The following is a 12,000-nucleotide window of genomic DNA, read 5'->3' on the forward strand; positions in this document are numbered from 1 at the left end:
CTTAACATGTCTAAGACCGAGCTGATCATCTTCCCTCCCTCCCGCATAACCTCACCTCTTACAATCTCATTATCTATTGATGGCACTACGTTCTTCTCTAGCCCCCCAGTGCGCTGTCTTGGAGTAATCCTTGACTACTCCCTCTCCGTCAAACCACACATTCAGCACCTCTCACAAACCTGCCGTTTTCATCTAAAAAATATTTCCAGGATCAGACCCTTTCTGACCCAGGATGCTACTAAGACTCTTATCCACTCACTGGTCATCTTCAGACTGGACTACTGTAATCTCCTCCTGACTGGCATTCCTCACAAACACCTCTCTCCATTCCAATCTATCCTCAATGCTGCTGCCCGGCTCATTTTCCTCACCAAACGAACTAAGTCTACCTCTCCTCTCTTACTAGACCTTCACTGGCTCACCTTCCCTTTCAGAATCAATTTCAAGCTTTTCACACTTGCTTACAAAGCCCTCACCCACTCCTCTCCCATCTACATCTCTGACCTTATCTCGCTTTACACTCCCACCCGTCCTCTTCGCTCTACTAATGCACGACGACTCTCCTGCCTACGGATTACTTCCTCCCACTCCTACCTCCAAGATTTTTCACGTGCTGCTCCACATCTCTGGAATTCGCTACCTCTCCCCCTCAGACTCTCCACCTCTCTACAAAACTTCAAACGGGCTCTTAAGACCCACTTCTTCACCAAACCCAGCCAAATCTCATCCTAACCCTCTGTTCCACGTTCTCTATGTACCCCATCTGTGTCACCCCTGTCTGTCTACCCCTCCCCTTTAGATTGTAAGCTCTCACGAGCAGGGCCCTCTTCCCTCATGTGCTTATCCTTTGTCTTACTTTAATAATCTTCAACTGTACCACATCCAGCAGTCTTCTGCCACCTGATACTTATTCCAGTGTCATCTGCTGATGTAACTATGTTCATTTACCCTGTACTTGTCCTATACTGTCATCAACTGTAAGTTGCTGTTTTCCTGTTTGATTATTTATGTACTCTGTAATTGGGCGCTGCGGAACCCTTGTGGCGCCATATAAATAAAGGATAATAATAATAATAATAATAATAATAGACACGTGTTCAACTTTGTGTAAACTGCTTTTCCCAGAAACCTTTGCATCAGAAATGAACACAAGCTTTGATATACAGTATGTAACTGTCCAGTTGGGCTAATATTATAATAATATATAAGAGGAACTTAGGAATTATAATATGATATTCGCTCTACTGGAAGGCCAAGCTAATTGTGAGATGTACAGCTCTGTGTTATTAGCATGATTAAGAATTAGATTACTATTACTGCTGTCTGTTCTGTACTGTAAGGTTGGAGAAGTATGGAGTGAAATTAGAGCAGAATTAAATGTGGAAAATATCCGGCCAGTGACCTCTGATCATGAAGCTTTGGACGTCATTGAGAAACATACAGAGAATGTCAGTAAGGATGTTGCCGCTCACCAAACTGAAATGATTGAAAATCACCAACAGATGGAGCTTCAGGAAGAACAGCAAAAATATGCAGAGGTGACTTCATAAACCATATTCCCCCTCCTCCAATGTCGTATTACATGCCCTGTACTGTCCTGGTTGTCACAGTGAGGCAGTGGTCACCGCTAAGCAGGACACAACTGGTGTTATCAGGGAGAGCATTGGAGGGTTCTGTCCTGATTGTCACAGTGTGGCAGGGCTCACCGCTAGGCAGGACACAACAGGTGTTATCAGGGAGATTGTAGGATGGTACTGTCCTGATTGTCACAGTGAGGCAGTGGTCACCGCTAAGCAGGATACAACTGGTGTTATCAGGGAGAACTCTGGAGGGTTCTGTCCTGATTGTCACAGTGAGGCAGTGGTCACCGCTAAGCAGGACACAACTGGTGTTATCAGGGAGGGCATTGGTAAGCAGGACACAACTGGTGTTATCAGGGAGAGCGTTGGAGGGTTCTGTCCTGGTTGTCACAGTGAGGCAGTGGCCACCGCTAAGCAGGACACAACAAGTGTTACCAGGGAGGGCATTGGTAAGCAGGACACAACTGGTGTTATCAGGGAGGGCATTCCTAAGCAGGACACAACTGGTGTTATCAGGGAGAGCTTTGGAGGGTTCTGTCCTGATTGTCACAGTGAGGCAGTGGTCACCGCTAAGCAGGACACAACTGGTGTTACTAGGGAGGGTGTTGGAGGGTACTGTCCTGATTGTCACAGCGAGGCAGTGGTCACCAATAAGCAGGACACAACTGGTGTTACCAGGGAGAGCGTTGGAGGGTACTGTCCTGATTGTTACAGTGAGGTAGTGGTCACCGCTAAGCAGGACACAACTGGTGTTATCAGGGAGGGCGTTGGAGGATACTGTCCTGATTGTTACAGTGAGGCAGTGGTCACTGCTAAGCAGAACACAACAAGTGTTACCAGGGGGGGGCATTGGTAAGCAGGACACAACTGGTGTTATCAGGGAGAGCGTTGGAGGGTACTGTCCTGGTTGTCACAGTGAGGCAGTGGTCACCGCTAAGCAGGACACAACTGGTGTTACCAGGGAGAGCGTTGGAGGGTACTGTCCTAATTGTTACAGTGAGGCAGTGGTCACCGCTAAGCAGGACACAACTGGTGTTATCAGGGAGGGCGTTGTAGGGTACTGTCCTAATTGTTACAGTGAGGCAGTGGTCACCGCTAAGCAGGACACAACTGGTGTTATCAGGGAGAGTGTTGGAGGGTTTTGTCCTGGTTGTCACAGTGAGGCAGTGGTCACCGCTAAGTAGGACACAACTGGTGTTATCAGGGAGGGCGTTGGAGGGTACTGTCCTAATTGTTACAGTGAGGCAGTGGTCACCGCTAAGCAGGACACAACTGATGTTATCAGGGAGAGCTTTGGTGGGTACTGTCCTGGATATCACAGTGAGGCAGTGGGCACCTCTAAGCAGGACACAACTGGTGTTATCAGGGAGAGTGTTGGAGGGTTTTGTCCTGGTTGTCACAGTGAGGCAGTGGTCACCGCTAAGCAGGACACAACTGGTGTTATCAGGGAGGGCGTTGTAGGGTACTGTCCTAATTGTTACAGTGAGGCAGTGGTCACCGCTAAGCAGGACACAACTGATGTTATCAGGGAGAGCTTTGGTGGGTACTGTCCTGGATATCACAGTGAGGCAGTGGGCACCTCTAAGCAGGACACAACTGGTGTTATCAGGGAGAGTGTTGGAGGGTTTTGTCCTGGTTGTCACAGTGAGGCAGTGGTCACCGCTAAGTAGGACACAACTGGTGTTATCAGGGAGGGCGTTGGAGGGTACTATCCTGATTGTTACAGTGAGGTAGTGGTCACCGCTAAGCAGGACACAACTGGTGTTATCAGGGAGGGCGTTGGAGGGTACTGTCCTGATTGTTACAGTGAGGCAGTGGTCACCGCTAAGCAGGACACAACTGGTGTTATCAGGGAGAGCTTTGGTGGGTACTGTCCTGGATATCACAGTGAGGCAGTGGGCACCGCTAAGCAGGACACAACTGATGTTATCAGGGAGAGCTTTGGTGGGTACCGTCCTGGTTATCACAGTGAGGCAGTGGGCACCTCTAAGCAGGACACAACTGGTGTTATCACTGAGAGTGTTGGAGGGTTTTGTCTTGGTTTTCACAGTGAGACAGTGGTCACCGCTAAGCAGGACACAACTGATGTTATCAGGGAGAGCTTTGGTGGGTACTGTCCTGGTTATTACAGTGAGGCAGTGGGCACCTCTAAGCAGGACACAACTGGTGTTATGAGGGAGAGTGTTGGAGGGTTTTGTCCTGGTTGTCACAGTGAGGCAGTGGTCACCGCTAAGCAGGACACAGCTGGTGTTATCAGGGAGGGCGTTGGAGGGTACTGTCCTGATTGTTACAGTGAGGTAGTGGTCACCGCTAAGCAGGACACAGCTGGTGTTATCAGGGAGGGCGTTGGAGGGTACTGTCCTAATTGTTACAGTGAGGCAGTGGGCACCTCTAAGCAGGACACAACTGGTGTTATCAGGGAGAGCGTTGGAGGGTACTGTCCTGATTGTTACAGTGAGGCAGTGGTCACCGCTAAGCAGGACACAACTGGTGTTATCAGGGAGGGCGTTGGAGGGTACTGTCCTAATTGTTACAGTGAGGTAGTGGTCACCGCTAAGCAGGACACAGCTGGTGTTATCAGGGAGAGCGTTGGAGGGTACTGTCCTGATTGTTACAGTGAGGCAGTGGTCACCGCTAAGCAGGACACAACTGGTGTTATCAGGGAGGGCGTTGGAGGGTACTGTCCTAATTGTTACAGTGAGGCAGTGGTCACCGCTAAGCAGGACACAACTGATGTTATCAGGGAGTGCTTTGGTGGGTACTGTCCTGGATATCACAGTGAGGCAGTGGGCACCTCTAAGCAGGACACAACTGGTGTTATCAGGGAGAGTGTTGGAGGGTTTTGTCCTGGTTGTCACAGTGAGGTAGTGGTCACCACTAAGCAGGACACAACTGGGTGCTATCAGGGAGAGCGTTGGAGGGTACTGTCCTGATTGTCACAGTGAGGCAGTGGTCACCGCGAAGCAGGACACAACTGGTGTTATTAGGGAGGGCATTGCTAAGCAGGACGCAACTGGTGTTATCAAGGAGAGCGTTGGAGGGTACTGTCCTGGTTGTCACAGTGAGGCAGTGGTCAACGCTAAGCAGGACACAACTGGTGTTGTCAGGGAGAGCTTTGGAGGGTACTATCCTGGTTGTCACAGTGAGGCAGTGGTCACCGCTAAGCAGGACACAACTGGTGTCATCAGGGAGAGCTTTGGAGGGTACTATCCTGATTGTCACAGTGAGGCAGTGGTCACTGCTAAGCAGGACACATCTGGTGTTATCAGGGAGAGGGTTGGAGGGTACTGTCCTGTTTGTCACAGTGAGGCAGTGGTCACCGCTAAGCAGGACACAACTGGTGTTATCAGGGAGGGTGTTGGAGGGTTCTGTACCGTACGCTTTTGATTTATTTTCTTTGGTTTCATTAACTTACTGTATCAGGGGGGTTTAAAAAGGATGGTTTCAAAAAGGGTTGAAAGAAAAAGGACTTTGGTAACCCAAGTTACAGTAGGTTACCACCAGCAGCCAAACCGGGATAGATCCATTAAATCAGTTGTTTATGCCAAATTCTGACCCTACATTCTGCCTGTTGAAGCAGAATTTGAGACTCATCTGCTCACAGATATGCAAGTGTCACATATCAAATTAATCAGTGCAGTCGCGTGAAGCAGTTTTGTTGCATTGCATAGCGATTAAAACACACATTTGAGCAAATAGGATGCACAAAATATGCTTAATGCAAGCCACTCACACAGGACTTGTACCGTTGAGAAGGCATCTTTGGCGCTACTACAACAACAGTGTATTAGGACACATCTGTACATGCCTGATAACTTACTATGGCCCTCATTCCGAGTTGTTCGCTCGCTAGCTGCTATTAGCAGCATTGCACACGCTAGGCCGCCGCCCTCTGGGAGTGTATCTTCGCTTAGCAGAATTGCGAACGAAAGATTAGCAGAATTGCTACTAAATAATTCTTTGCAGTTTCTGAGTAGCTCCGGACCTACTCACAGATTGCGATCAGCTCAGTCCGTTTAGTTCCTGGTTTGACGTCACAAACACGCCCTGCGTTCGGCCAGCCACTCCCCCGTTTCTCCAGACACTCCCGCTTTTTTCCCTGACACGCCTGCGTTTTTTTGCAAACGCCGGGAAAACGCGGAGTTACCACCCAGAAACGCCCCTTTCCTGTCAATCATTTACCGAACAGCAGCGCGACTGAAAAGCGCCTTCAGAATCCACAGCAAATCTGCTAAGTTTTTAGTTAAAGAACTAAGCACATGCGCCCTGCGTGCCTTGCGCATGCGCAGTTTGCAAAAAATCGCAGCATAGCGAAAATCGGCAACGGGCGAACAACTCGGAATGACCCCCTATGTACATAGGGGGTCATTCTGAGTTGATCGCTCGCTAGCAGTTTTTAGCAGCCGTGCAAACGCTATGCCGCCACCCACTGGGAGTGTATTTTAGCTTAGCAGAAGTGCGAACGGTTGTATCACAGAGCGCCTGCAAAAAATTTTTGTGTAGTTTCAGAGTAGCTCAAAACCTGCTCAGCGCTTGCGATCACTTTCAGACTATTCAGTTCCAGATTTGACGTCACACACCTGCCCAGCGTTCGCCCAGCCACACCTGCGTTTTTCCTGGCACGCCTGCGTTTTTCCGAACACGCCCTGAAAACGGTCAGTTGCCACCCAGAAACGCCAACTTCATGTCAATCACTCTGTGTCAACCAGTGCGACTGAAATACATCGCTAGATCCTGTGCAAAACTGCATCGTTCGTTGTGCCCATACGTTGTGCGTGCGCATTGCACCGCATGTGCAGAACTGCCGTTTTTTAGCCTGATCGCTGCGCTGCGAACAAATGCAGCTAGCGATCAACTCAGAATGACCCCCACTGTACAATGGCCCTCATTCCGAGTTGTTCGCTCGCAAGGCGATTATAGCAGAGTTACACACGCTAAGCCGCCGCCTACTGGGAGTGAATCTAAACATCTTAAATGTGCGACCGATGTATTCGCAATATTGCGATCAAAACCGAGTTAGCAGTTTCTGAGTAACTCCAGACTTACTCTGCCTGTGCGATCAATTCAGTGCTTTTCGGTCCCGGCTGACGTCATAAACACACCCAGCGTTCGCCCAAGCACTCCCACCGTTTCTCCAGACACGCCTGCGTTTTTTCCGGAAACGGTAGCGTTTCCTGCCACACGCCCCTAAAACGCCGTACATCCGCCCAGTAACACCCATTTCCTGTCAATCACAATGCGTTCTCCGGAGCGACGAAAAAGCCGTGAGTAAAATTACTTTCTTCTTAGTAAAGTTACTTGACGCATGCGCAGTGCGAACATTACGCATGCGCACTAAGAGAATTCTCACTGCGATGCGATGAAAAATACCGAGCGAACAACTCGGAATGAGGGCCAATGTTCATTCACTTACAGATAAAAGAAAACCACAAACAGAGTGAAATAGTTCTGAAGTCGTGGGATAATTTCCTGGCAAGGACATCCAATTATGAAGCCTTAAAGGTACTTTACTTGATTTGTGATTCTGCCTGTCACATTTTCACATGACTGTAATGTTTCATGTACCTTCATATTCAGTTGATCTCTATGGAGTAACGGCTGACCGTGCACATTGGTGCTTTACTGTCACAGATATGGAAATCGGCCCTTTCTCTGTCATATGTCTCACCTAAGCACCCTTTGTACCAAGGTTTATTCTGAATTGTGATTCAGAAATTTGCCCAGTATTGTATATATAAATGCCATGTTATTCATTTATTTAGAGAGCAAAGAGACTTCAGGAAAAGTCTATCGAATCATCGAGACCTAAGGCAAGACCACAGAATGTGACCATGCACTCTACACAGATCCCCCGACTGAATACAACGGTAAGAAGACACTATCCATTGCAGGCAGTCAGGATCTTCGAGATATATATATATATATATATATATATATATATACACACTGCTCCAAAAACTAAAGGGAACACTTAAACAACACATCCTAGATCTGAATGAATTAAATATTCTTATTAAATACTTTGTTCTTTACATAGTTGAATGTGCTGACAACAAAATCACACAGAAATGATCAATGGAAATCAAATTTATTAACCGATGGAGGTCTGGATTTGGAGCCACACTCAAAATTAAAGTGGAAAAACACACTACAGGCTGATCCAACTTTGATGTAATGTCCTTAAAACAAGTCAAAATGAGGCTCAGTAGTGTGTGTGGCCTCCACGTGCCTGTATGACCTCCCTACAACGCCTGGGGATGCTCCTGATGAGGTGGCGGATGGTCTCCTGAGGGATCTACTCCCAGACCTGGACTAAAGCATCCCCCAACTCCTGGACAGTCTGTGGCGCAATATGGCGTTGGTGGATGGAGCGAGACATGATGTCCCAGATGTGCTCAATTGGATTCAGGTCTGGGGAACGGGCGGGCCAGTCCATAGCATCAGTGCCTTCGTCTTGCAGGAACTGCTGACACACTCTAGCCACATGAGGTCTAGCATTGCCTTGCATTAGGAGGAACCCAGGGCCAACCGCACCAGCATATGGTCTCACAAGGGGTCTGAGGATCTCATCTCAGTACCTAATGGCAGTCAGGCTACCTCTGGCGAGCACATGGAGGGCTGTGCGGCCCCCCAAAGAAATGCCACCCCACACCATTACTGACCCACTGCCAAACCGGTCATGCTGGAGGATGTTGCAGGCAGCAGAACGTTCTCCTTGGCGTCTCCAAACTCTGTCACGTCTGTCACATGTGCTCAGTGAGAACCTGCTTTCATCTGTGAAGAGCACAGAGCGCCAGTGGCGAATTTGACAATCTTGGTGTTCTCTGGCAAATGCCAAACGTCCTGCACGGTGTTGGTCTGTAAGCACAACCCCCACCTGTGGACGTCGGGCCCTCATACCACCCTCATGGAGTCTGTTTCTGATCGTTTGAGTAGACACATGCACATTTGTGGCTTGCTGGAGGTCATTTTGCAGGGCTCTGGCAGTGCTCCTCCTGTTCATCCTTGCACAAAGGCGGAGGTAGTGGTCCTGCTGCTGGGTTGTTGCCCTCCTACGGCCTCCTCCACATCTCCTGATGTACTGGCCTGTCTCCTGGTAGCGCCTCCATGCTCTGGACACTACACTGACAGACACAGCAAACCTTCTTGCCACAGCTCGCATTGATGTGCCATCCTGGATGAGCTGCACTACCTGAGCCACTTATGTGGGTTGTAGACTCCGTCTCATGCTACCACTAGAGTGAAAGCACCGCCAGCTTTCAAAAGTGACCAAAACATCAGCCAGAAAGCATAGGAGCTGAGAAGTGGTCTGTGGTCACCACCTGCAGAACAACTCCTTTATTGGGGGTGTCTTGCTAATTGCCTATAATTTCCACCTGTTGTCTATTCCATTTGCACAACAGCATGTGAAATTGATTGTCAATCAGTGTTGCTTCCTAAGTGGACAGTTTGATTTCACAGAAGTGTGATTGACTTGGAGTTACATTGTGTTGTTTAAGTGTTCCCTTTATTTTTTTGAGCAGTGTATATGTATATATATATATATATATATATATATATATATAAACATATACAAGTCTGTTAGGACCGGCACTCCCCCATACGGTTAACAATGCTCCGGTGCCCTCTGGATAGAGTTGAATATACTAAACAAACGAAGCGGCACTCCGAGATTGATAAATCCAGATGTATTTCACACAAAGTGATCCAACGTTTCGGGGTCTATGCGCCCCTTTGTCAAGGTGAACAATACCACACAAATTCAAACACATACCTTATATGCTGAAGAAGCCCGCCAGTGTATCACTCACGCCCGCCCGGCCGCGTGCATCCCGTCCTCGCTTCCGGCTCTTCAAACCGACGTCATACACAGCGCGCCCTGCGCGTGTATTGTAGTCATGGAAACCCGACATCCTGACCAGCCAGGCTGCGGCGCTGTTTAAAACAAATTAATAGAGTGCACAAAACTGTTTTTTTAGCTGTTTTTTTAGTTTTGTGCACTCTATTAATTTGTTTTAAACAGCGCCGCAGCCCGGCCGGTCAGGATGTCGGGTTTCCATGACTACAATACACGCGCAGGGCGCGCTGTGTATGACGTCGGTTTGAAGAGCCGGAAGCGAGGACGGGATGCACGCGGCCGGGCGGGCGTGAGTGATACACTGGCGGGCTTCTTCAGCATAAAAGGTATGTGTTTGAATTTGTGTGGTATTGTTCACCTTGACAAAGGGGCGCATAGACCCCGAAACGTTGGATCACTTTGTGTGAAATACGTTTGGATTTATCAGTCTCGGAGTGCCGCTTCGTTTGTTTAGTATATATATATATATATATATATATATATATAAAAAGTATTATAAAGTTATAGTGCCAACACGGTTAAAATGCTTTAAGTAGCATTACAACCGTGCCCGTGTACATGTGTTTTGTGTGTGGTTCGCATGATGTGAATGCTTACATATTCTTTATACAGAGCTTTGTAATATAATTAATGCCGTATAAATAACCAGTAATCAGTAATATTGTAGTCTCTATTAAAAACAGATGCCACCCACAATGGCTGATCAGATAAAATCAATAAATAGGGTCACAAAGGAGTAAAATAACAGTTGACCTTAAAGCAATTTTTCAAAAACAAAATATTTTTTTTGCATAAATAATTCAGTTACAATTAGGATAAGTTGTCATGCCTTGAAAATATCCTATATAATAAAACGCTGCTCCTCACCACTATGGGGGGAATGTAAATGTTTTGCTCGTTGCCGGCTACCAGATGGCGCCCAACGGAGCAAGTAAAGTGTTGCTCCGATCGGCGCTGACATTACCGTTATGCTGTTCCGTCATTTTGACAGGCTGGTAACTAGTATAACTCAACTGATAAATCACATATAGACGTTGATTTCTTTAATTAATTCGCCCCCGCATGCAAGGAGGGTGAGTTGCCGGTGTAGCGGCGTAGACACTCCAGCAACAAAGCTAAACTTGCCCCCCTCAGGGCCCAGTCTCGCCCTGGACTTGCTGATTTTTATATGGGGTTGTGAACAGAAATTAGTGAGTCTGGAGCTACCATAAGTGCCGCGTATAGCCACACTTACTTGTGGGTGTGAGGTGATCGCTCCTAATTGAAACAACCCCATAGGTGGAGAGCCATAGAGTTATACATTATCATAACCAATTAGGTACCTGGGGGGCCCGGTGACCGACCAGGCCCGGTAGTTCTCCTATTTCTGCCGCAGTCAGTAAGCAGTGATGCAACATCTGGTGTCTGGCTGGAATGCCAGACACCAGATAAGGAATATTCTATGATAATATATAATGTTGCAGATTTCCACTTACAAGTGAATACTCAGTTATACTTCATACATTTTCAAGGCACAAATACTTGTGAATATGTTTTTCCATTTTTTATACTGAAACAAAATACCAGTATCATCTGCTTTCAATGCCAGTGTGACCATATGCATTGGATCTTGCCAGTGAGAAGACAGCCTATTATAGATAAAAGTAAAAACAACATGTCTTGTAATGGACAGTTCTTATCTGCCGTCAAATTCTATGGGGTAAATTTACTAAGATGGGGGTTCTATTTAAGATGGCATGTTGCCCATAACAACCAATCAGATTCTACTTCTCAATTATCTAGCACCTTATAGAAGATAATACCTGCAATCTGATAGGATGTTGCCAATAGCAACCAATCTTAAATAGAACTCCCATCTTAGTAAATTTACCCATATGCGTCTATGGTTTGGTGAGACATCTGTATAAAATGTGCTCCCCTAAGACAGAAGTACTGACGTTTCACCCACTGTCCTTGTAGGTGGCTTGTGGGCCGGTGGTGACCGTGGAAAGCACACCCTCTAAATTTACCGGAGGAGCCCTGGCGGATACAGACCTGGCCCTAAAGAGAGTTCCAATCCGGGGCGGAGCGCTACAGAAGACCAGAAGTGTGAAAATGTTTTACTGAGCGATAAGAAGAGGAGCTACGTACAGATAGGAGATGCATAAGACATTACTGCAGCTGCTGAGAAATGAAGTGCATACACTAATGCACCAATAAAAATGGGTTTGTGCCTTATAGCGTCATTAATTATTCTGTCATCGGTTATAACAGATAAAGCTTTAAAGTCAATTTGCGACAAGCCTCCCGCCCCCTTAGTTTAATGTGCCCCTCCCTATAGCATTGTTATATTGAGGGTGGGTTTTCTGGGGACCCTATTGCAGTGTTAGTAATATAAGACAGCGCAGTTTTCCTTATGCTGCCATATACTGTAGCATAGTATGTCTGTACTTTGCATTGTGTAACGAGCCGGAGACAAAACAACTGATACATAGAATAAATTCATATAGGTTATGAAAATAGAATAGTGAGAGTGTAACGCTGTGCTTTCATTGATTATGTGAGCGCGTTGTAGTGTCCAGC

The 12,000-nt window shown here is 47.2% G+C and overlaps 1 protein-coding gene across 4 annotated transcripts in view; it reads left to right on the forward strand.

Moving 5' to 3' along the window:
* CFAP69 (cilia and flagella associated protein 69) overlaps positions 1-11,655 on the forward strand; it is a 225,618-nt gene extending 213,963 nt beyond the window's left edge. For all 4 annotated transcript variants that reach the window (XM_063921509.1, XM_063921510.1, XM_063921508.1 and 1 more), the window contains 4 exons: positions 1,341-1,538; positions 6,996-7,082; positions 7,343-7,447; positions 11,398-11,655. In XM_063921509.1, coding sequence (XP_063777579.1) covers positions 1,341-1,538; positions 6,996-7,082; positions 7,343-7,447; positions 11,398-11,544 — 537 coding nt within the window. In that variant the 3' untranslated portion in view covers positions 11,545-11,655. The remainder of the gene's footprint in view (positions 1-1,340; positions 1,539-6,995; positions 7,083-7,342; positions 7,448-11,397) is intronic.
* Positions 11,656-12,000: the final 345 nt, after the last annotated feature.

The sequence above is a fragment of the Pseudophryne corroboree genome, chromosome 5, assembly GCF_028390025.1.
Source record: "Pseudophryne corroboree isolate aPseCor3 chromosome 5, aPseCor3.hap2, whole genome shotgun sequence".
NCBI lineage: Eukaryota > Metazoa > Chordata > Amphibia > Anura > Myobatrachidae > Pseudophryne > Pseudophryne corroboree.